This window comes from Schistocerca nitens, chromosome 8 (assembly GCF_023898315.1).
Source record: "Schistocerca nitens isolate TAMUIC-IGC-003100 chromosome 8, iqSchNite1.1, whole genome shotgun sequence".
NCBI lineage: Eukaryota > Metazoa > Arthropoda > Insecta > Orthoptera > Acrididae > Schistocerca > Schistocerca nitens.
Window position 1 is genome coordinate 244,232,290 of NC_064621.1, and position 27,073 is coordinate 244,259,362.

General features: G+C 44.5%; 1 protein-coding gene across 3 annotated transcripts in view; it reads right to left on the bottom strand.

Moving 5' to 3' along the window:
- Positions 1-27,073, bottom strand: part of LOC126198924 (protein croquemort-like) — a 103,498-nt gene that overhangs the window by 56,130 nt on the left and 20,295 nt on the right. For all 3 annotated transcript variants that reach the window (XM_049935560.1, XM_049935558.1, XM_049935561.1), the window contains exons 5-6: positions 14,238-14,438; positions 9,535-9,746 (exon numbers count right to left, since the gene is read on the bottom strand). In XM_049935560.1, coding sequence (XP_049791517.1) covers positions 9,535-9,746; positions 14,238-14,438 — 413 coding nt within the window. The remainder of the gene's footprint in view (positions 1-9,534; positions 9,747-14,237; positions 14,439-27,073) is intronic.

The following is a 27,073-nucleotide window of genomic DNA, read 5'->3' on the forward strand; positions in this document are numbered from 1 at the left end:
AAGAACGGTTGCAAATGGTCGCCAAGTAGCCAAAGATAGCTATTTCCACTCAATGATCGGTTCAGTTGGATCAGAGGATCCAGTCCATTACATGCAAACACAGCCCACACCATTGTGGAGCCACCACCAACTTGCATAGTGCCTTATTGACATCTTGGCTCCATCGCTTCGTGGGGTCTGCGTCACATTCGAACACTACGATCAGTTCACCTGATCAGGGCACGGTTTTCCAGTCGTCTAGGGCCCAATCGATATGGTCACGAGCCCAGGAGAGGCGCTGCAGGCGATGTCGTGCTGTCACAGAAAGCTCTCGCGTCGGTCGTCTGCTGCCACAGCGCATTAACACCGAATTTCGAAGCACTGTCCTAACGGATACGTTCGCGGCACGTCCCACATTGTTTTCTGCGGTTATTTCACGCAGTGTTGCTTGTCTGTTAGCACTGACAACCCTAAGCAGACGTCGCTGCTCTCGGTCGTTAAGTGAAGGCAGACGGCAATTGCGTTGTCCATGTTGAGAGGTAATGTGGTATTATCGGCACACTTGACGCTGTGGATTTCAGAATATTGAATTCCCTATCGATTACGGAAATGAAATTCCCCATGTGGCTAGCTCCAACTACCATTCCGCGTTCAAAGTCAGGTAGTTCCCGTCGTGCGGTCATATCGGAAAGTTTTCCATATCAATCACCCAAGTACAAATAATAGCTCCGCTAATGCACTGCCCTTTTATATTCGAGTACGCGACACTACCGCTATCTGTATATGTGCATATTGCTATCCCATGACTTTTGTCACCTGAAGAGAATACAGGGCAAAATAGGAGAAAATGGAAGGAACTTGTGAACTGTATGGGTAGAGAGAGAGACTCCCAACAAGGCTCTCAGTTACAAATGCACTGGAGTACGAAATGTGGAATACCACACAATAGATGGAGTACCGTAACAGGGACTTTGCTTGATACATGAAGTGACGAAGAAGAAGAAGAATTAGTAGCATAATTTCTTCAAGGTTGGTTGGGAAAAGAAGGACGAACGAAATGAGGAATTCTGCCTGATGAATGAAAATTTCGTTTGATGCTGAGGTGCTATTCCAGTACAGCTGGAGAGCCGCTGCAATGCTGTTCGAGTTTAAGGGGAATACCAAGCGTACTGAGGTGTGAATCGGAATTTGGACTGAGGAGTGAGACGTGCTAGGGTGGTACGTGAAGCTGTGCAAAGTCACTTCTGCCATAGTGGTGTTGTGGTTAGCACATCTGCCTAATAAGCAGGAGACTCAGCTTCAAATCCTGGCCTTTTATACAAATTTTCATTTGTCGCTGCAGTCTGCATGCATACATCATAGATCTCAAAATGGCTCTGAGCACTATGGAACTTAACATCTGAGGTTATCAGTCCCGTAGAACTTAGAACTACTTAAACCTAACTAACCCAAGGACATCATACACATCCATGCCCGAGGCAGTATTCGAACCTGCGACCGTAGCGGACGCCCGGTTTCAGACTGAAGCGCCTAGAACAGCTCGGCCACAGCGGCCAGCACATCATAGATCTCTGGAACCCTGTAGTTTCATTTGATTGAAGCATCTATGCCTGGGTTTCAGGCAGGATCCCCGTTTTATTCGATGCTGAGGTGTGATTTCAACACAGGTGGAGAGCCTCTGCAATACTCTTTGAGTTTAGGGGGAATACTAAGTGGGATGAGACGGGAGGGCTGCTAGGGTTGACCGTGCAGTTGCGCAAAGCCACAGGGTGGCTTAGTAGTTAACGCATTTGCCTAGTGAGCAGGAGACCTGGGTTCGAATCCTGGACTTACTACAAAAATTCATTCGTCGATTCCTATTCAGTCTGAGACTTGAAAAAATTTCTGAAACCATATAGTTTCATTTGATATATACAGAATTAGAAAAATAATCTGTTTATTAAATTGTTCACATTATCCTCTTTCATCTAGTGTATTATACAAGGTGGTCGGAAATTCCCGTTACAGACGGGACCATTCGTTCACCTTCGCTAATGTGAAACACATCTCCTCTACTGAGCAAGTGATCATAGCTGTTAAGGTACGCACTTTAGAGCCCGTGTTTATTGGACATTTTTCTCGTTTTTGTCCACCCTACCACCACTGAAAGTTACCAACCCTACACTCTTCTCAACACAAGAACCGGTACATGTATTCAACTGTCAGAGGTATCAGAACGGTATTCGTTTATAACTTTCGACTCGTTCGTTTCCGGTACAGGGATCCTTACTTCAAATTAATACATTTATCTTTCTCCATCATCCTAGAAAGTCTGTAACATCACGGAATCACCCCGTGTATACGTACATTTACAGACGCCGCTCCTATAACTTTGACGCTCTGTAGTCTCGTTGGATGGCGTTTCCGGACATGGGTTCCTATTCAAAATACGATGTACTCACTCCCCTCTACAAGTCATAGAAGTCTGTAACGGGATTTCCGATCACCCTGTATGTGCAACTTTCGGAATGAGTTCAGTTGTTGCAAGTTATTACAACAATTGTAGTAATAATGTTAATAACTTTTAGCTGTTAAAGCTACAAACATGGATTTATGTTCAATGAGCTCGTCCAATTGCTGCAGTTCCAGAGCTGCCATTAATTTTATTCCAGCGTGTTGGTAAGGAATTTTTCGTATTTTCAACAAAATTTTATTATGACGATATTCAAAGTCACAGGACCCTCCATCTTAGTTCATCCCGGGACCATGCCGCCGGAACTCACACCTCTTTCCGCCGTTATTTCCATCCAGGTTATGTCACTGTTAGGGACAATACAACCTATCACTCTGTTATTCTCGTCAGGCTTCCCACTACAAACACGGCTGCGAGGTATTACACACACCAACAAAAGTTTTGCCTCACCTGGGTTCCGAGAGTTCCGGAACCTGTTACAGAAAATTGGAATAGAGAAAACCACACTTTGCTTATTGTACCACTATACAGCGAGACCTTCAGAGGTGGGATCCAGATTGCTGTACGAACCGGTACCCTTTAATACCTAGCAGCACGTCCTCTTGCATTGATGCATGGCTGTATTCGTCGTGGCATACTACCCACAAGTTCATCAAGGCACTGTTGGTCCAGATTGTCCCACTCCTCAACTCCGATTCGGCGTAGACCCTTAGAGGTGTTGGTGAGTCACATCGTCCATAAACAGCCATTTTCAATCTATCCTAGGCATGTTACATAGCATTCATATCTGGAGAACATGCAGGCCACTCTAGTCGAGCGATGTCGTTATCCTGAAGGAAGTCATTCACAAAATGTGCACGATGAGGGTGCGAAATGTCGTACATCAAGACGAATGCCTCTCCAATATGCTGTCGATATGGTTGCATTGTCGGTCGGAGGATGGCATTCACGTATCGTACAGCCGTTACGGCGCCTTCCATGACCACCAGCGCCGTACGTCTGCCCCACATAATGCCAGCCCAAAACATCAGGGAACCTCCACCTTGCTGCACTCGCTGGACAGTGTGTCTAAGGCGTTCAGCCTGACCGGGTTCCCTCCAAACACGTCTCCGACCATTGTCTAGTTGAAGGCATACGCTACACTCATCGGTGGAGAGAACATGATGCCAATCCTGAGTGGTCCATTCGGCATGTTGCTGGGCCCATCTGTACCGCGCTGCATGGTGTCGTGGTTGCAAAGATGGACCTCGCCATGGAGGTAGGGAGTGAAGTTGCGTATCATGCAGCCTATTGCGCACAGTTTGAGTCGTAACACGACGTCCTGTGACTGCACGAAAAGTATTATTCAACATGGTGGCGTTGCTGTCAGGGTTCCATAATCCGTAGGTAGCGGTCATCCACTGCAGTACTCGTAGTAGCCCTTGGGCGGCCTGAGCGAGGCATGTCGTCGACATTTCCTGTCTCTCTGTATCTCCTCCATGTCCGAACAACATCGCTTTAGTTCACTCCGAGACGCCCGGACGCTTCCGCTGTTGAGAGACGTTCCTGGCACAAAGTAACAATGTGGACGCGATCGAACCGCGGTATTGACCGTCTAGGCATGGTTTAACTACAGACAACACGAGCCGTGTACCTCCTCCCTGGCGGAATCACTGGAACTGATCGGCTGTCGGACCCCCTTCGTCTAATAGGCACTGCTCATGCATGGTTGTTTACTCCTTTGGGCGGGTTTAGTGACATCTCTGAACAGTCAAAGGGACTGTGTCTGTGATACGATATCCACACTCAACGTCTATCTTCAGGAGTTCTGGGAACCGGGATGACGCAAAAATTTTTCTGATTTGTGTGTATACATAAGCATAAGTTTGGTCTTTCTGGTTTGTCGCCCTGAAATCAATCTCCAACAGTTACTGTTGATTTGTATGTTATTGATGTTTGAAGTGTTTGTTGTTAAATAAAGGATAACCAACTATTGTGAAGCAACAAATGGCTTTCCGTAAACTCAGCCTGCACCTTCCTCCCGCGCGTTAAGTTGTTGTCGTATCGTGGGGAGTCTACTGAGATCTCAGTCACATCACAGAGTTGCGTTCATATTATACGCAGGCTTAAGAAAACGTGGGGTGCGGAGGAGCTAGACGACGCTATAGCTGAGAACGGAAGTGAAAAGGCAGAAGTGTTACGGAGGCAGCTCCATATCAAAACCACGAAAGGGCTTTCAAAATTAATGCCAGTAGTCAGAGGACGAGTTACAGCCAGACTGTGGAAATCCCTATCCGATCAGACGTATCCGGTCACCCTTATGTAATGCGCAAATGACTGCTCGATTACACGAGATGTGAACCCATCAGTGTAAAAGGAGGTGGGGAGTGCTGTGGTGTCAGTAGAGAAGCAGTAGTAGCAGAATGGGTCGGCAAGGAGAACTCAGCGACTTCGAAAGTGGACTTGCCTCCTGAGTAACCAATCCATCGGGGACATTTCAATCTTTCTAACGCTGTCCAAGCCGCCTACATCTACATCTACATACGTACTCCGCAATCCACCATACGGTGCGTGGCGCAGGTTACCTCGTACCACAACTAGCATCTTCTCTCCCTGTTCCACTCCCAAACAGAACGAGGGAAAAATGACTGCCTATATGCCTCTGTACGAGCCCTAATCTCTTTTATCTTATCTTTGTGGTCTTTCCGCGAAATTTAAGTTGGTGGCAGTAAAATTGTACTGCAGTCAGCCTCAGATGCTGGTTCTCTAAATTTCCTCAGTAGCGATTCACGAAAAGAACGCCTCCTTTCCTCTAGAGACTCCCACCCGAGTTCCTGAAGCATTTCCGCAACACTCGCGTGATGATCAAACCTGCCAGTAACAAATCTAGCAGCCCGCCTCTGAATTGCTTCTATGTCCTCACTCAATCCGACCTGATAGGGATCCCAAACGCTCGAGAAGTACTCAAGAATAGGTCATATTAGTGTTTTATAAGCGGTCTCCTTTACAGATGAACCACATCTTCCCAAAATTCTACCAATGAACCGAAGACGACTATCCGCCTTCCCCACAACTGCCATTACATGCTTGTCCCACTTCATATCGCTCTGCAATGTTACGCCCAAATATTTAATCGACGTGACTGTGTCAAGCGCTACACTAATAATGGAGTATTCAAACATTACAGGATTCTTCTTCCTATTCATCTGCATTAATTTACATTTATCTATATTTAAAGTTAGCTGCCATTCTTTACACCAATCACAAATCCGTCCAAGTCATCTTGTATCCTCCTACAGTCACTCAACGATGACACCTTCCCGTACACCACAGCATCATCAGCAAACAGCCGCACATTGCTATCAACCCTATCCAAAAGATCATTTATGTAGGTAGGAAACAACAGCGGACCTACCACACTTCCCTGGGGCACTCCAGATGATACCCTCACCTCCGATGAACACTCACCATCGAGGACAACGTACTGGGTTCTATTACTTAAGAAGTCTTCGAGCCACTCACATACTTGGGAACTAATCCCATATGCTCGTACCGTAGTTAGGAGTCTGCAGTGGGGCACCGAGTCAAACGCTTTCCGGAAGTCAAGGAATATGGCATCCGTCTGATACCCTTCATCCATGGTTCGCAAGATAACATGTGAAAAAAGGGCGAGTTGCGTTTCGCAGGAGCGATGCTTTCTAAAGCCGTGCTGATGCATGGACAGCAACTTCTCTGTCTCAAGGAAATTCATTATATTCGAACTGAGAATATGTTCGAGAATCCTGCAGCAAACAGATGTTAAGGATATTGGTCTGTAATTTTGAGGATCCGTCCTTCTACCCTTCTTAAATACAGGCATCACCTGAGCTTTTTTCCAGTCGCTCGGGACTTTACGTTGGGCAAGAGATTCGCGATAAATGCAAGCTAAGTAAGGAGCCGATGCAGTAGAGTACCCTCTGTAAAACCGAATTGGAATCCCATCAGGACCTGGCGATTTATTTATTTTCAACCCATTCAGCTGCTTTACAACCCCAGGGATGTCTATCACTATGTCCTCCATACGGGAATCTGTACGAGACTCAAACGTCAGTATATTTGTACGACCCTCCTGCATGAAAGATTTCTCAAATGCTAAATTTAAAATTTCAGCTTTCGTTTCGCTGTCTTCCGTTGCCAGGCCAGACTGATCAGTGAGTGACTGGATGGAAGCCTTCGACCCGCTTACCGATTTTACGTATGACCAGAATTTCCTTGGGTTTTCAGCAAGATCTTTTGCTAAGGTATGACGGTGGTAGTGTTTGAATGCTTCGCGCGTCGCTCTTTTTACAGCAGCACGAATCTCTACTAACTTTTGCCTGTCCCCATTCTCCCGATCTTTCTTGTACCGCGAGTGCAACTGCCTTTGCTTCCTGAGTATTCTCCGAATTGCGCTGTTAAACCACGGTGGGTCTTTCCCGTCCGTAACCCACTTTTTCGGGACATACTTGTCGCCAGTGTAGCTATTGGTGATTTAATTGTGACGTGGAAACTGAAAGGAACAAACACATCTAAATCAAGACTAGGCAGACTTCATGTGGTGACGGATTTGGACCGGCGAGCATTGTGGAGGATAACTCTAAAATCCCGCATGAAATCAGCGGAAGGAATCACTTGTGAGTTGCAAAGTGCTGCTAGCAGTCCAGCTAATACACTGACTGTGCTAGGGAGTTTGTGGTACGGAGTTAAAAATAATTGGGTACAACGGTCGAGCAACTCCTGCTAAGAGACACTTGAGGCGTTCTAACGAGCTACGGCACTGGACAGTGGATGACTGGAAAAGAATGATTTGGAGTGATGAATCACGTTACACCCTGTGCCAATCCGATGGGTGGGTCTGGATTTAGTGAATCCCTGAAGAACGTTACGTGCCATCATGTGCAGTCCCTTATTGCACTTAAGAAAACGCTATTTGCGAAAGGGTATGAATCATATTTTACAGCATTATGTCTGCTTACAAGAGGGGATCAGGAGACGATGATTTGATTAGCATAATGCATCATGTCATGAAACAGAATTTGTGGAGTAATGGTTTATGGATAATAAGTTGATAACATTCCTGAAATGGACTGATCTGCCTAGAGTCCAGACCTGAACCTATAACGGTACTTTGCGGACAGGCGTGTCAATTAGTATCATATTAATTAAAATGGGGGATAAATAGATTTTATTTTGGAAGAATTAAAAAGGGGAAAGTAATATGAAACTTTAATAACTGCACAGTTTTACTAAGTAGCAATATAATGAAAAGTAATAAAAATCAAAGTAGCAAAGACCAAGGGGGACAGAAAGATATAGGGGCGCGTTTGTTTTTTAATACATATAAAAGAACATGTAACACATTATTGAGCTCTCTACCTTCAGTTATCGCGATCGGGCTAGTCGATTAAAAAGTGGTACGCGACGGCGAAATCCGTTAAGGAGATTATTTAAAGACTCTTCAAGCACGTTTAAAATACATTACGTGTGACGAAGTGATCAGAGACGTTTATTGTCGGGTGAAGTGAAAATGATTCCGACAACATATTTCGAACTTTGTGTTAGCTGGGAAAAATACTCTTGGGAAACTATTATGGTTGTAGAACCCACGAAAATTGTACCCAACGGAAAGCTATAGTTTACGTATTTCTGCATTTTATAAAATTGTGGAACGCGTGTGCGCGGAACATTAAGAAAATCTTATCCTTGGACGGTTGCAGGGGTAACTGATACAAACAACGCGCCAGCATAAAAATAGTTCGCTTATTAACTACCAGATATTAATTAACGGGGACCTAAAATACTAAAAACAGTGCATACACCGTTAAATTGAACCCTGCGTGTGAAAGACAATCACATCGAACATTTCGAGAGCGAAGAATAGACATTTAATTGCCGAATTGATAGCCTGGGTCGTGTCGATATTTGGACATTATATGACACGCGATATTCAGAAAACTATATCGACCATTTTAATACTGAAAAGAAGGATAGGATCATCACCCCCAATCCCGATTCATATTTCATATCTAGTTACTGAAAAGAATAGTGTTAATAAACAAATTACATTTCAATTTTATCCACGATTTTGGCTTCATTACGTATTCTTGACTACATGATAAACAATATCTGTGGAAGTTGTATACAACGTATCGTCATAATATTTAACCAACCAATATTGTGGGACACCAAAAATGTAAATGCATGAAATTGTTCTTACAGTGAATATATAATGTGTGAGTGCTACGAACTATATTGCAAACTGAACATCCATTACATACTTGAATGTTTATCTGCGAAAATGGTCCTTGTCGGTACATGAGCATAGAGTTCGAATAGAATCGCTGGAACATTGCAAACCATTCAGATTAATCGAACATCTAAATACGCAAAATGCTGGTATCACCAGGATGTGTTCTTTCTCCTCACCCCCGTGGCAGTAATTGAATTATGAGTCAGCCGGGAATAACATTTAAATCAACTGACGACCATTGAGCTAGCGTCACGAATTTTCAAACGTCCACTGCCATGTATGAAGGCGAGTGACACCACGAGTGCTAACGTCGATCGAGGAGTGTCGTCGTGATCGTATTGAATGACATTGAGCGGTCACAAACCCAATGAAACTCTTTGGGATGAATCAGAATGTCGACTTTACTCCAGACCCGATCATCCAACGTTACTACTTTCACTGGCATCGATTGTTAAGGAGGAAAAGTCTGCCGTCTGTCTGCAGACATTCAGGCGCCGAATCGAAAGTGTCCCCAGCAGAGTTAAAAGTGCCATAAAGACGAAGAGTAAACACATCCCACATCAGTATGCACTAACGGGTGTCCGGACACTTTTAATCAAATAGTGTATTCTATTGGGTACAAACCACTGACGTAGCAATAGTGATTCATATTTGAACCTCAGACTTCAGGAGTCAGTAGGCAGTAATTTGATGTTGTTATTTCCTTTCTTAATTTTTTTTACCGCATGAAGGGCTTAAAGAAGCAATTGCATAAACTAAAGTACGAATTACACTGAAGTTTTTAATGTCTTCTGCGTGCGAATGTAATTCATTACTCGCCAATTATTCTAGTAAGTTTGGAGAGCGACGTACTTACGAACAAACATCAGGAGCAAATATTCCAACGTCAGCTGTGCTTTTGATTGGCGCCCAAAGTTCTCCAGTGGTACCGCTGATTTTGTTGCACGGCGAATCAAAGTAAGGAGTTTCATTCATATAATTCCAATTTGCCACTGTTCCCAAGAGGTCTAGATTGCTCTCGCCAGTGTACATGTTGAACACACCATCGTAAGTTTCCGAGCCATTCCTCTGTGAACAGTAGTGATAAAAACTTGTTATAATGCAGATCTTTGTAGCAATAATAGTAACTTAAAGCATTGATAGTCACAACCATACATTGAAGCTAGTCCATGTGTCTACTCTCTACACTCCTTGTACAGCCACATACACGCACAGTCTCTACAACAAGTATACGCCTGTATGATGAAACTAGACTGTTTTATCTTAGTGTCACACCTGTATAATAAGGATAAATCCGCAAGAGATGCCGCATGCGGTCTATAGCGCATCCCTCATAGTTTTGGCGAGCACCAACAGAGTGTGCACTTATCAACATTGCAATTGCTCAGTGGATACCGAGCCATTATAAAAATGTGTGCATTTCGATCGAGGAAGTTATGTGCTCTGGTGGAATAGCTCAGGTAAGTCCATAAACATCCCTTCAAAACTTTTTTCAGTGTCACTATTAGTTCTTAGTGTATGCTAAATAGTTAAATATTTCCAAATGATTGAGCAGTTGTATTAACAGTAAGTCCTATTGGCAGCGTTTTGGTTCCAGTGCTGTCAATTTGGCTACCAAGGTCACGAAAGGTGCAATGTCTCTCGCCTGCAGATTGGGATACATGTCGAAATAAAATCTGGTACATATGCCACACATTTTTTCGTTACGGATACTCGCAGCATAAATCGAATATCAGCTTCAAATACGTGAAAAATTTCTGTTTTGTTTATATCTTTGTTCAAATGACTTAGCAAGAATAAAAAAATATGTCCCTACATATGTGTAAAGAGTGTGGAGAATTATACCGGAAAAAAGTTGTGCGACTTGTAAGTTTCAGTTACAGGGGGAGTGCACGATTTTCTATACGTTCTGTATCGAGCGTGGCAGAGGAAATAATAAGAAAACCAGATGAAATAAGTTCGTAAATCTTAACTTTGTTTTTTTATTTGATATTTCACTAGTATTATTGGGTGTATTAACTAAAGATAAATCGATTATATGTCTTAGTTTTAATTTTTTCAACTGTCAGTAAACTAGTTATACAAACCAGTGAACTACGTAGATATCATTAAAAACTATTGTTAACATTTCATCGTTTTTTTTCTCCACCCCACAACATATTTATAACCATAAATATGCTTATAGATATTATATGCTTATATATATATATTAGGTTTTGACTTGGAAACAGTTTTTAGCTTGTCGCATGTCAATGTAAAATTGTTTTTATTGTCACACAGTACGTTTAAATGTCGAATTGAAAAAAATCCAAAAAAATTTATGTCTTAGACAATTGGTGTGTTTAATTGAACAAATCGAAGTTTTACTAGATGTGTACTATGGGACTTTACATATGCGATTTTGAAAATGTTAGCCATCTCTCCCAGATTTACTTTACTTGAAAAACTTCATTTTCGCCATTGACTGAACGATTATAAAGAATACACTATCGCAATGCCAACCTCGTATTCATTTTCGGGAGGGTAATAGATACCGTAAGAACAGCAGTAGTCAATGTTCTCTCTCACGGACAACTGCTGCAAGTAGCAAATGCTTCCTACTCTTGTGCCAGTCACCTTGCAAAATCTGTTTGACTTTCACTCTGAAGGATAAAACACTAAAGTTTTATATTGGGCTAAAAGTGGCAAGCATGAGTGATGCTTCTCAGGTATTATGAGACTGTGTGTTAAAAGTCTTCCATTTACTGGTGACCATATTGCGGTGAGTGTCAGTTATTGCGGTGTTAACCATTCCTTGAAAAGATTGTAGTGTGTTATCTGGACTAAGGATGGAGTTCAAAAGGCCAGGGGATTTGTTCTTAGGTGTGGAATTTGGTACAATATAAGATAGAAGAGGAAGAATTCGCGTAGATGCTGAATAATGGCAGGATTTTAACAGCTTGGCGACGGGTTTCAGAGGGAGCGTGCAGCAAAAGAAAGCAGTGTTGGAGGAAGCGCACTCTTCTACAACTGTGAAAAGGGGGAGCTGACGGATTGCAGATAAGGGAGGAGTGTATGTTGAAACGTCGAAGGGATGCGGTAAAAAATAGGTAAGGTCTCCAAAACCCGAGGTGTTCAAAAGAAACGCACTAATGACGAAGTCATAGGAATCAAATTTTTGGAGAAAAAAACAGTTTGTCTTCGTAGATTTGCTCATTTACGTAATTGTAAAGATTTACTTCTTTCGCATATAATCTTTTTCACTCGTGAAATGTAAATGTCACGTTTTATGTAAGCGAACCGGATAAAATATTAATTACCCACTTAAAACAGCGCCTCGAAGCGCTGTATAACTTGAACCAGGTGATCATATGACCAACAACGGCTGTGAAATGATGTGTACGTGCAAGTCTATCATAGGGTATCAGCGCAGTGAGATTGTCGTCATGGGGATGTGACAAAGTGGCTGAAAAGAGCTATCGTGTTTGGACATGCCGATGAACATACTGTGAATGACTTTCCCCGATTTGTTGGTGTACCAGAAAGTACCGTCTACAAGAATGGGGTACCACTCGCAGCCATGTAAGTTGGTGTAAGAAGAGTGGTCGTAATAAATATCCAAACCGACAGGGACGAGAGACGAGTGTTACGCCTTTATCAATGACAATCGGTTTGAAACCCTACAGATATTGATGCTGTAAGTGAATGCAGGTCCAACCAGTCGTTTCCGAGTGAACACTGCAAAGGGAACTACATGCAATTGACATTTGGCGTCAGAAAGCTCGAGAACCTCCATGAACCATGGACCTTGACGAGGTGGGCTGACTTGGGTGTCTCAGAGATACCCATAAAGTAAGTGTGACCACAACGGAGTGGTACCTGTGGAGAGGCCAGGCTAATCCGTGGTTGCCGAATAGGGGCAGCAGTCTTTTTGCTTCTGCAGAGGCAACAGTCTGGATGACTGACTGATCGGGTCTTCTAAACATTAGCCAACATGGCCTTGCTGTGCTGGTAATGCGAACGAAAGAAAGCACGGGGAAATTACAGCAGTTACTTTATTCCCGAGCGCATACAGCTTTACTGTACGAGTAACTGACGTTGACATCCTCTTGTTTAAAATATTCCGAGGTAAAATAGTCACCCATTCGGATAGCCGGACGACATGCCATCGGAAAAAATAAAACTGGCATTCTACCGGCCTATTAGAGGGTAGCTTAGTGAAATTAGAAAGGGAGATTGGTAGGTTGAAGGTAGATGTAGTGGGAGTTAATGAACTGAGGTGGCAGGAAGAACAGTACATTCTGTCAGGCCAGGTTTATGAACACAAAATCTTATAGGGATAATGGAGGAGTAGGCCTAACAATAATGAGAAAATAGGCGGGCGGGTAAGCTACAATGACCGGCATTACAATAACCAGTAGCCAACAACCACCAAAATAATAATAATTTACATGTCAAGAGATGAAAATGTATGGTAAAAGAAATCTTTCAAATAGTTTAGGGAGACGAAAATTTGCCATCGTAGAAAAAGAAAGACAAGGAAAAATAGGAAAGAAACGACAGAGAAAGTTGTCTCGTAGTATCTTGCACAGAGAATAATCTGACCATGGCTAACACTTGTTTTAAGGTTGTGTAGGTGTAAAAGACCTGGGGACACTGCATGGTTTCAGACTGAGTGTATAATGGTAAGACTGAGATTTGTAAACCAGATTTTCAACTGCAAGACAATTCCAGGAATAGATGTAGACTCTGATCACAATTTGTTAGTTATTAACTGGAGATTAAAACTGGAGAAATTACAGAAAGGTAGCAAATGAAGGAGAAGAGAGCTGGATAAATTGAAGGAATCAGACGTTGTTGAGACTTACAGATGGAGCATCAGACAACAATGGATTGAAACTGGGTGAGGGAAGGGGGATCGGAAATATTACAAATAGGTAGCTTTGAGAGATGAAACAGGGTATAGGGAAGACAGCAGACGATCACATAGGTAAAAAGGCAAGGCCTTGCGGAAATTTCTGGATAACACAGGAGATGTTGAATTTAACGACGGAGGGAGAAAATATAAAAACCGCAGCAAATGAAGCAGGCGTAAGAGAATACAAACATTTAAACCATAAGACTGGCAGAAAGTGAAGGAAGGTACTTGGTTTGAACTGACTGCTCCGATCGATGATGCACTTCTCGACAGAGACAGATTACGACTACACTCGAGGGAGTCGGACAGTCATTATTTGGAAAGTATCAAGTATGCAATGAGGCTCAGAACAGATTCTCTGAACATCTTCCGTAAATTTGCTCCTAGACGTCTCTAAATAACGTGATATATGCACAACTGTTGTTGTTCATTCTCAGTATGTTATGGTCGTCTGAACAGAGTAGCACATAAACGATGGATTACAAAGGAAATGTTCCTTGACAAAAAATTATCCTTTGTATGTGACTTACCACCTCTCGGCGTTTATCGGTGATAATGTGAAACACTTTGGCATGAGTTTGCAGCAAATATTTATGCTTTTGATTGTCATTATTTGATGGTTGCTTAATTTCAGTAAAAATAATGTTATCTTGCTTACGTACATCAACAAAGTATCCGAACTCCTCAAATGGAATTGGTAATGACAGCTCATTTGTAAAGTTGAGCAGAAGATCGAAGTATCCGTCGAACATTAATTCCCTCACAGATTTGGTCACAAACATTGTTTCGTTAGTGATATCCAAAAGTGACGAAACAACCAGCTTTTTCCCAGTACTCATGTGACGAGACATGTAGTTAAGAACCTGTAAAAGACGACAATCGTTTTAAAAACACAGAAGATTTCGTAAACACATTTTCTGAGTAACAACAATAAATATCTCATTCTTTATGCATTATGTGTTTATGTCCTTTGCACTTAAAGTAGCATTAGCACTTCTAATTAATCAATAAACTGTAAGTTATCTTCATATTTTATTTTCTAATTTAGCTGCTTGGTGCTGAGTGTAACAAAATAAATATGCATTAAAAATAATACTAATTACAAAATATTCTTTTTCAATCGGTCTTTAAATGGGAATCGTGGAAAATGCAATTTAATAGCACAATATTTTTTACTTTGGATGTCAGACAGTGTATAACTGTCAATACGTAGTGCCACATTATACACGCAGTATTCTTCCTTGCATTTTTCTTCCAAACTGTACATTTTCTTTCCATTTTCGTTACTGTACATTCAATCATATGCAGTCATACACACGAAGCTGATGGTTTCATTTGTGACGGTCGAAAGACAAGAGGCCTTCGGAACTGAACCATTTTCAAGACGACAGATGACATGAGCACCGTTGCTCAACCCCTGAAATCGCTAATCATGTATGGCCTCCTCTTTAGGATCAATAAACAAGATCTTAATATAAAAAGCTTAGTCAGGATAAAACTGATATACACAAGAGGATTATCAATGTGGGCATATAAACAGAACGGTGTTTCACGTGGCACCAACCGTTATAAAAATAAGTCAGACGCAAAAGAGTCTCTAAATAACAACTAAGGTAGGCGAGTAACGAAACTAGGTCACATGTGGAGGATAACAACATTAAAATTCTGATACAGTGGCATCCATGTGACAACATAGTCATTAAAATACAATAGCAGAAAGTAATGTTACATGATGGGACTAACAATGATAAAAGAAGTTCTCGGTTAATAAAGAAGGAATTCTTGCGACACTTAAAACAAGTGCAAAGCATTTAGTGCTTGAGAAATCCATAGTTATTTAGAATAAAATTGTGTTTAAATAGTAATTTGTTCATTTAGCGCAAACTCGGACTTCTGGTTCATATTGTGCAAAATTACGATTATTTCAAGGATGACAAGGATGCGTCCTTTTGTATGGTGACGGAGATGCTGAGGTTTTTGTTGATGTCAGGGAATGAGTGTTTACAGGCCTTAAGATGGCTGCTTAAAGTAGACTTTGAATTAATTAGATCCCGGTGTTCTCCAAATCTGATAGCAAACGTCCGTTTTATTTGCCATATGTATTGGCAGTGACAGCCCCCACACTTGATTTTGTACATTACTGGCCATTAAAATTGCTACACCACGAAGATGACGTGCTACAGACGCGAAATGTAACCGACAGGAAGAAGATGCTGTGGTATGCAAACGATTATATTTTAAAAGCATTCACACAAGGTTGGTGCCGGTGGCGACACCTACAACGCGCTGACATGAGGAAAGTTTCCAACCGATTTCTCATACACAAACAGCAGTTGACCGGCGTTGCCTGGTGAAACGTTGTTGTGATGTCTAGTGTAAGGAGGGGAAATGCGTACCATCACGTTTCCGACTTTGATAAAGGCCAGATTGTAGCCTATCGCGATTGCGGTTTATCGTATCGCGAAATTGCTGCTCGCGTTGGTCGAGATCCAATGACTGTTAGCAGAATATGTAATCGATGGGTTCTGGAGGATAATACGGAACGCCGTGCTGAATCCCAACGGCCTCATATCACTAGCAGTCGATGTGGTGTCACCGCCAGACACCACACTTGCTAGGTGGTAGCTTAAATCGGCCGCGGTCCATTAGTACATGTCGGACCCGCGTGTCGCCACTGTCAGGATCGTAGACCGAGCGCCACCACACGGCAGGTCTCGAGAGACGAACGAGCACTCGCCCCAGTTGTACGACGACGTTGCTAGCGACTACACTGACGAAGCCTTTCTCTCATTTGCCGAGGGACAGTTAGAACAGCCTTCAGCTAAGTCCATGGCTACGTCCTAGCAAGGCGCCATTAGTTACTTCATGAATCTAAAGAGTCTCACTTGTATCATCCAGAATGCTGTATACCAAAGGACAATATAAAAGTTAAGTGTTCTAGTAGCTACGTTCTTTTCTTTATCACATTCATTACGAATCCTGTTCCAGACTTAACGCCAGACGGCGTGAGTAGACGCGTGCCCTTTCGGCTACTTCACTGTGGACTGGCTGCCTTAACAGTCCACTACAGTCGAGATGACAGGCATCTTATCCGCATGGCTGTAACGGATCGTGCAGCCACGTCTCGATCCCTGAGTCAACAGATGGGGACGTTTGCAAGACAACAACCATCTGCACGAACAGTTCGACGACGTTTGCAGCAGCATTGACTATCAGCTCGGAAACCATGGCAGCGGTTACCCTTGACGCTGCATCACAGACAGGAGCTCCAGCAATGGTGTACTCAACGACGAACCTGGGTGCGCGAGTAGCAAAACGTCATTTTTTCGGATGAATCCAGGTTCTGTTTCAGCATCGTGATGGTCGCATCCGTGTTTGGCGACATCGTAGTGAACGCACATTGGAAGCGTGTTTTCGTCATCGCCATACTGGCGTATCACCCGGCGTGATGGTATGGGGTGCCATTGGTAACCACTTTTTCGCACTGACGGCACTTTGAACAGTGGACGTTACATTTCAGATGTGTTACGACCCGTGGCCGTACCCTTCATTCGATCCCTGCGAAACCCTACATTTAAGCCGGATAATGCACGACCGCATGTTGCAGGTCCATTACGGGCCTTTTTGGATACAAAAAATATTCGACTGCTGCCCTGGCCAGCACATTCTCCAGATCTCTCACCAATTGAAAACATCTGGTCAATGGTGGCCGAGCAACTCTCTCGTCACAATACGCCAGACACTACTCTTGATGAACTGTGGTATCGTGTTCTAGCTGCATGGGCAGCTGTACCTGTACACGCCATCCAAGCTCTGTTTGACTCAATGCCCAGGCGTATCAAGGCCGTTATTACGGCCAGAGGTGGTTGTTCTGGGTACTGATTTCTCAGGATCTATACACCCAAACTACGTGAAAATGTTCAAAATGGCTCTGAGCACTATGCGACTTAACTTCTGAGGTCATCAGTCGCCTAGAACTTAGAACTAATTAAACCTAACTAACCTAAGGACATCACACACATCCATGCCCGAGGCAGGATTCGAACCTGCGACCGTAGCGGTCGCTCGGTTCCAGACTGTAGCGCCCAGAACCGCACGACCACTCTGGCCGGCCGTGAAAATGTAATCACATGTAAGTTCTGGTGTAATATATTTGTCCAATGAATACCTGTTTATCATCTGCATTACTTCTTGGTGTAGCAATTTTAATGGCCAGTAGTGTATTTGCTAGGGGAGTTCCAGTTCCGCAATTTGCCCAGCAATCAAGGGAAACCGAAAATCAGGGTCGGAATCTGGGATGGCAACAATTTTTATTTAATTCTTAGCCAATGTGTTTCAGACAAATTATAATAAAGTCTAGTGTATGCGACAAAGTATTTTCTTTGCGTGTACAGAGTAATCACAACGACTTTTACAGTATACCTATGTTCCTGTAGTGCGAGGCTGTAGTAGATACATTCAGTTGGTTGAAGAGTTGCCTGAAATATGCGTGTCCACACACAGTGCTAATTACTGTCTCTTCCTGAATGAATATTTATGCCTAAGTGGGGAGTTGCCGCAGAAAATTGCCATAAAGAAATTCGAGTCAAACGTACAAAGAACTTGAAATCATAAGCCCACTATCAGTTACACCTTGCATCCCCTCTAGCCTGAATGCATTCACAAATTCGGTTGGAAATGGTTTTCATGGAGCCATTGTATCTTCTCCTAAGGCAAGCTGGCCCACGACTGTTGTAAGTGGTCCTAGATATCATGGTTACTGGCGCTGGGTAGAATTTTGTTGCATTCTCCTTTGCACACGCAGGTGGACACAGAGAAAAGTCAATTGATTAACAAAATGGCTCTGAGCACTATGGGACTTAACATCTGAGGTCATCAGTCCCCTAGAACTTAGAACTAGTTAAACCTAGCTAACCTAAGGACATCACACACATCCATGCCCGAGGCAGGATTCGAACCTGCGACCGTAGCAGCCGCGCGGTTCCAGACTGAAGCGCCTAGAACCGCTCGGCCACCAAAGGCCGGCAATTGATTAACAGACACACACATAATCAATAAACACAACTCTCTATTTAGTAATGATCTTATCTTTTGTAGCTGTCCTATATGCTATCCTCTGACTGAAGAAGCGTGGGATTATCTCTATATACATTGAAGCGTCTAAGAAACTGGTATAGGGATGCGTGTTCAAATACAGAGATATGTTAATAGACATAATATGGCGCTGCGTCTGCAACGGCTATATAGGACAATAAGTGTCTGGTGCAGTTGTTGGATCGGTTACTGCAGGTACAATGGCAGGTTATCAAGATTTAAGCGAGTTTGAACGTGATGTTAGCCGGCCGGTGTGGCCAAGCGGTTAAAGGCGCTACAGTCTGGAACCGCGTGACCGCTACGGTCGCAGGTTCGAATCCTGCCTCGGGCATGCATGTGTGTGATGTCCTTAGGTTAGTTAGGTTTAAGTAGTTCTAAGTTCTAGGGGACTGATGACCTTAGAAGTTAAGTCCCATAGTGCTCAGAGCCATTTTTTTGAACGTGATGTTATATTCGGCGCACGAGCGATGGGACACAGCATCTCCAAGGTAGTGCTGAAGTTGGGATTTTCGCGTATGACCACTTCGCGAGTCTACCGTGTACTTCAGGAATCTGGTAAAACATCAAATCTCTCTGCAGAAAATTCTGATACTTCTTAGTTTTGGAACCCAACGAACACAGAACTTGTACGCTAATTATTGTTTGGTCACGATCTCACGTAAAATGGTCATAGAAATCTGCGATTAATGACGAGACACTGCAAACCGTCAGTTTTCGCGAATTATCACGTCAATTTTCTATATGATATCGTTGCTGACTAGAAATGTAAACCAAGTTCTGTCATCACAATTAACATTCGTCCCTTTGCCCTGTGAGGTGTCCCTCGTTTTGAGGGGTATTTATTTTTACAAATGTTTCATTTATTGAAACTCGGAAGGCAGCCGAAGTCAGTTCACTGCATTGAACAGGTCTGCAAAATAAGCCGGTTCCCACGGAGGCAGTGATAACGAGGTGCGATGGCGAATCACGAGAGTGGAGAGGGGGAACGCGAGCCTTGGGAACGGATCTTACTTGACAGTAAAGATGTAGGGGAACCACTGCTGTTTTACTTTATTAAATATTAATGATTAAAGTCCTCTTTTGGCATAACTGGTGCTAAGAGCAGGCTTTGAATCATTAGGGCTTCACCACAATACTAACGCTGTGCAGTAAACTAGCGAATTCAGTAAACAAATGATTATTGTTAAGTTACCGAAGATGTGCAAAGGATGAATAACTGTTACGATGTAAGCAAGAGATTTCGGTTGTGCAACAAGCTCGCCAGTCGGCGATAGGGTGTACTCTGAGCCTGTTCACATGTGAGAGTTAGTGATAGAATGCATGCATATACTGTTCATGTATAATATTCGGCTTTACCATGCTCTGGGAACTTATTAACGTTGTGAAAGGAATCATTTCATTACACTAAACTGATACTATTTTACTGTGGTGGCAAATAAATGCAATTTAATGGCACCCTGGGGCTTATTTAATAGAAACTGGTTACCCGCACCACTAATCAGAATTACACGTCGTCTGCTTACGTCTTCTGAAGAATCCAATGCGGTACCAGATCTGCTTTTGGGGACATCACCTACAAGAGTTTGGTATAGTAGAGGTAGGAGGAAAATCTACGCGCAGGTTCACTAAGGTAGTCGAAGAAAGCACCATCTTAACCAGCACAGTCTCCGGTGGGAAGACTTGTCCAGTATACTGTACGTCACCTACGCCGCTTTCTACGGAATTGCGATTGAACCGAGGAACTTCTGTGTAGGTTCAAATATGGTAGGGGAGTCTGTAACCTTTAAACAAATGACGCCATTGATACCCAGCATGTTCACTCATCACATTCGATCCGCATGCAGAACAAATTTCGCGGTGATTGTCAAAAGTTTTGAGATTTTTTGCCTCTAAAAACCGAACTATACAACTAATTTCACATCTGATACGATATTTCAGTTGCAACATGGTTCTGACCGGCAGCTGTAGAGAAATGAGAAGCAATGTAGCTGGCCTAAGCACGCCAGTCAATTTCGTGAACCAATGTAGCGACTGGCAAATATTTAATGCAGTTCGACTGGTCTGCTTTAATGTTGTTCCTTACCAGAGGACGTGTTTACATATTCAGCACCACAATGCAGATTTTTTTCTTTCAACTATTGAATATGGTGACACTTTTTAACGTTTGGGGCGGCAATATAGGGATCGTTAGTGGGACCTGTGGTCGGCCTGAGAGGTAAGGTAACGAATGCCATGAAACTTTGTAAGGGCACTGAGCTCATTTTATAACACAGACACTGTTTCAATTTGAGGACTGCATCTTCCTGGAGTAACGCCTCCATCTCTTCCACTAAAAATGTAGAATACTGGTTTCATGAGCGTGAAAAAGAAGTAACACGTTCTACCTCGTCTCCAGAATTACTATATTTGAAAACAATCGAGATATAGTGGTACTCAGGCTGTTTCGGATCGTAGCAGTGGTACTACGACATACGGCTATTTCACAAATCTTTACCAGCTACTCGTTCCACGGCTGAAAGACTGTTCAACGCCGTCATTCGGGTGTGGTACGGATGGTGTAGGGTCAGCATAACGCTCTCCGGTCTCTGTCAGCTTTTCATATCGTGGGGCCGCTAGTTCTCACTCAAGTATCTTCTCAGTTAGCATCACGAGACTGATTGCTGTTCGTTACAGTCCTCCCAGCAACGAAAAATTTCTAGCAGTTCCGGGTACTGAATTTGGCTCCTCCACAGGGTAGCTGGATATCCTTCCCACTCACCGACGGAGGCGAGCAAATTTTGGCAATGGTATTTATAATGATAATAACATTGTTCCGTCACACAAAGTGCTTGTTGAATGAGATTTTCACTCTGCAGCAGAGTGTGCGCTGATATGAAACTTCCTGGCAGATTAAAACTGTGCCGGACCGAGACTCTAATTCGGGACCTTTGCCATTCGCGAGCAAGTGCTCTACCATCTTTTTTTTAATGTGTTAAAGTAAGAAAAAATGGGGTAAAGGTGGTTTGAAGCTCAGACTGAGACTTCAACGGTACTTTTTTTCCCAATGTCAGACTTACAACCTTTGCTGACATACATTTTGTTATACTTTCGCATAAATAGTGTCTGCAATATCCAAATGTTGACAAATAGTGGCTAATTAGAAAATTAATTAAGTAAGGAAATGAATAAAACTGAAAATGTCCAAATGAAAAAGACATGAAAACATCGCGGGTAGTACAAAAACAAAGGAAACATGCTCCTCTAGCAATGAAATGAAATTCGTGTCGGGGACGACACCTGCTCACGACCCGACATTCGATAGAGCAAAAGAGCCATCTATCGACCCGTTCTCCAGACGTTGGTGTAAGGCTGGGTCGTCTTCTCGAAATTTAACTAAGGGTCCGTAAGAGTGATCGATGTCTATCTCGGCTTCTTCGTCTATCTCATCTCTCACCCGTCACACCCCATCTGGCCGACTCGCAGGTAATTAGCGAAGTGTTGCCTATATTTCTTATGCTGTTGCAGCTTCGTGTGTCCATCAAGGAGAAAATGCCAAAAATCCATTTTGTCCTTTTCCGATTCGCTCTAGACGTAGCCCACAACCATTCCCCGTACCCATGTCACTGCTTTGGTTTTTTGGGCCGGAAAATAAGATTCTTGGGGGAAAAAAAGTGTGTCTGATGAAATTGTGTGAGGGGCGGAGCGTAACAGGAACGCCAATATCTGTCGTGCCAAGTGCCACACCGGAGCCGTCCCACTACATGCTAAACGATGTTAATCAGTGTCCACTGTTGCGCAGCCTAAACATAGTGAAGTGTCTGCCAAATGAATCGGGTGCCGCCGTTGGTTCGTTGCGAACTTCCTATTTACCACCACATACCATGTTGAGCGTATCGACGTTGGGGGGTAAAAGTTCCGTATAACGTGCCATATCTGTCGCCAGTTCTTGTCTGGGTACTTCTTTTCCAGGGTATTCCTGGGGTACAGGCGCAGTAAGAGTTGGTATACATCTCGCGTCGTCGGTATTCGTTGTTGGGAAGGATTCTCTGACATAGCTAAGCTCAAAAAAAAAAAAAAAAAGACATCTTCGGTGAAATATGGCCCACATTGACGGGGGGCAGCATTGAAGTGGGCGCTAGTACATCGGCCAACGCACCCGAGCTATTGCGAAATTGACCGCGCCACTGCCGTAAAATCGTACTGACGAATAACGCCCGTGCCTTTTCGTATACGTTCACCAGACCAAGTCCACCCTCTCCAGGTGGTAGCGTAATCGTTGTGTATTGGATCTTAAACAGGTGTTCCACACCCACGTAAGTTCCGAAAGTTGCTTGTATCCGTGATGCCATTGTGCGCGTTAAAGGCAGGACATGCGCTACGTGAGTGAGTCTCGGTGCTAGGTATACGTTAACATAGGTCACCCTCTGAATCATATCCAACGCTCTTAATTTCTATAACAGCACGATTGCCCGCATCAGCTTCAATATGCGTCGGTAGCTATCCGCTGCTGTCCACTGCACATCCGTGTGGAACACCTAGACATTTTATGGTGTTAACTAACATGAGCGGGCGTTCCTCCCCCGGTTTTAATCCTCGACAGACATTCATGCAGCGCGACTTCTGTAGATTAAGCACGCTTCCCGCCGCCATCCCGTATCGCTGTATCCATGCCAACGCCGTACGTACTTCGACGCCTGTCCTTGCCATCAGCATCACATCGTCAACATAAGCGCGGCAATGAAAGGTCAGTTGTGGCAACGGCACTCCCTCCAGCCGTCTTCGGAGAGCATATAGACTGGGTTGGAAAGCCACTGCATACAAAAATATCGAAAGGGGGCAACCTTGACGAACTGACCTAGAAATAACAATGTAGCCAGTGGCCCGCCCATTCACCGAGACCTTTGATCGCACGCCGTGTAACAGTCGCATGATCATTAGAATGAAGGCCTGTGGGATTCCCAATCTGCCCATCACTGCGTGCAAAAAGGTATGATCCACTCTGTCGAACGCATGATCGAAGTCAATAGCGACGAGTGCCCCACGCACTCGGCATGCCGCTGCTAATGCGATGATATCTCGGTAGTCACCGAGCGCTGTATGTACGTTACTCTTACCGCCGAGGCATGTTTGATCTATGAGGAGTCTATCATAAATTTAGGACCGTAGGCGAGCCCCAAGGATGCGCGCGAAAATCTTATAGTCGCAGTTCCAGAGAGTGAGTCGTCTATAATCTCCTGGCCTTCTGCCACCGCGTGGTTTGGGTATTGGGATGATGATACCCTCCTTGAATTCGGCAGGTATCTCAGTCTGCGGTAACAGGAGTTCGTTGTACATCTGAATCCACGTTCCTCCCATGAGGTATGCAAAGGCGTGGCAAAATTCAATTTGGAAGCCGTCCTGCCCTGGGGACTTGTTCGGAGCCCCCCTGGCAATTGTGTCTGTCAGCTCCTCCTCCGTTATCGCTGTGGTGAAAGCCTCTGTATCCAGAGACGGTCCTTTTTTGGCATTTCGGAGATATCATGTAGTGTCTCGTGGTTCACTTGTACAGGTCCGTATAACTGGCGGAAATAGTCAGTAAACACATGCGCAATATCACGCTGGTTCACAACTTGCCGGCCAGTTTCAGAGATTAGTTCCCTGATCAATGTCCTTCGTCGTCGTTGGCGTTCACGTACTACGTGGTGCATGGAGAGGGCTTCGGCAGCAACTGTGTCCGCCAATCTCGCCCGTACCATTATCCCTTCCATTCTTAGTCTCGTCAGCTGTAATAACTTGGCTTTTATCGTGCGCATGGCCGTGTGCCTTTCCGGCGATGGTTGTTGGGTCATCAGCTCCCTCAGGGCTGTAAAATAAAAATTCGCCGTCGTGCGGTTCCACTGCGATTTGTCTTGCCCGTATCGTATCAACGTTCTCCGTAACGTTGGTTTTGCGCATTTGATCCACCACTGGAGAACCGAGGTGTATGCTCGTTGGCGGCGAACGCAGGTCTCCCAGACCTCCTCTATCGACCGGCGACATGCAGTGTTACGTAAATGGGCGCTATTCATTTTCCAGGGACTCTTACTCCGCCATATCTTCTGACGTGTTAGTTTAAATCGTACAGACGTACGCCAGATGCTCCGTAAAAGCCGCTGGCCAGATTTCGGCATCAAGTATCGCCGTCCGTAGAGCTCGTGACACATACGTTCTATCAATTCTACTCGCCGAGTGTTCCGTTACATACGTATAACCCGTTCTGTCACCATGCTGCAGTTCCCAGGTATCCACAAGCGCCATTTCGGTAATCAAAGCACGCAGTTCCATGCATGGCACATAATGAGGTACTTGGTCCTTTTGGTCGAGGACACAATTAAAGTCGCCGCCCACTACATAGTTATCATAGCGTCCAGCGAACAACGGTGCTATCTCTTCGGTGTAAAAGGTCGCCCTTTCTCTTCGTTTTGTGGAGCCAGATGGTGCGTATAAATTGATGAAACGAACGCCGTCGACAGTGATCGCTATTCCACGTGCCGAAGGGACAGACATGACTTCCTCCGATCCTATTCCTTCCCTGGGGTGGATCGCCACACCGCGTACACTCTCATCGTGCACTGAATAATGTGCCTCGTAGCCGTAGAACTCCGGCGGCGATGTGAAACGCACTTCTTATAGGAGTATAATATCCACGTCCGCAGCGTGTAACATATCTTTCAGCATTTGAATTTTAAGCGGTGTCCGAATGCCATTAATGTTTATCGTTGCAATGCGGTACGCCTGGCGTGTGTTCATCAGTTGTAGAGGGATGTCATCAAGCGATGGTGTTGAAAACCAGATTGCTGTCGTCTATCTGCACCCCCGGCGCTCCTCACCACACTAAGTTGTTCAATATTCCCCGGCCCCTCCCGGCGTCTGGCCAGGACTGTCCTCAATCGTCGCGTTCGTATCTTCATTCTATTCCTGTTGGTCCATTTCTTGCGCCCAGTCCCCCAGCATATTTCCGGAACTGGCCGAAGGATGGTAGGCAACGTTATCACCGCTCTGATGTTGGACAGTTGTCATCTCCACTTCTGCCTTCCGGTCATCAGAAGGAGAATTCAAGTTATCGTCGCTGTGCAATTCCTGCACCGTCTTCTCGGTATCTGTTGAATCCACTGGTCTCAGGTCGATACTGTCGTTGTCGTCCACTGTCCCCTCGGGACTATGGCTATCGTCAGCAGAAGTCAGTCGACGCTTCTTTCTTCTCTTCGGCGAATGCTGTTTCCGTTGCCTTGCTTCCGCATCGGCTGTTTGGGGTGCGTATCCTCCGTCTTGGGCCTGGCCTATCACGCTCTCGGTGGAAGCACTGGCAGCCACCACGGATGAGCCTGGAGCGGCCGTCAGCTGCGTCTCTTGTGTGGTGTCCTGTGTTTGCTGTGGTGGAACCGGTGGTCGGTGTTCCAGTCCGTTGGTGTCCATGTTCTCTATAGGGGGCAGCTGCTGGTGCCCATCGGAAATCTCCCTCACATCGCCTCTCAGGGCTTCCACAAAGGTCAACGGTAAGACAGTCATCTGTTGTGGCGCCTGAACGTCATCCCGTGGAGTTTGCACTAAACGTCGCTGGAGGCATTCCGAGCGGACGTGACCTTCTTTCCCGCACCCCGAGCAAGTGCGAGGTTGCCCATCATAGATTATAATCGCTCGACAACCTCCAATGTACAAATAAGAGGGGACGTGCTTTCGCAGTTCTATCCGTATTTGTCTCACCCCATTTAGGACGGGGTATGTGGTAAAACTCGTCGATTTTTCGGCCACATGGGATAGAACTGTACCGTATGGTCGAAAGGCGTCGTTCAAAAGTTCAGACGGGACCTCAAACGGAAGTTCGAAGATCCGTATAGTGCGTATCCCCATTCCCGCGCGATCGACCGTAACCGCACCAACATTCCCGTCGGCATGACAGAAACTATACCCGTTCGGTGATCGTTGTAGAAGTCTTTCGCAAGCAGCCTCGTCAATAAGCTTGACATAGACAACGCTTGAAACGATCGATAAATGGATTCCCACGATTTCCTGTGGATCGATTTTTACCTCTTCTCTTAAAAAACGTTCAATCTCGTGTGCCTTTGGTCGTGTATAGTCGTTCGCAAAACTGAACTTCAAAGTCGTTTTTCTGTACGAGTGTGCCATCTAGTTCTAGACTCACAACACCGCAAACGCGAAGCTGCTCCGGCGTAAACAAACAGGCGCGGGCACCACAGCGCGGCCGGCGGGCAACACGGTCCGCACTGTGTCACTGCCGAAGGCAGACTGTCCATCTGAGCTACCCAAGCACGACTCACGCCCCGTCCTCACAGCTTTACTTCTGCCAGTACCTCGTCTCCTACCTTCCAAACTTTACAGAATCTCTCCTGCGAACCTTGCAGAACTAGCACTGCTGAAAGAAAGGATATTGCTGAGACATGGCTTA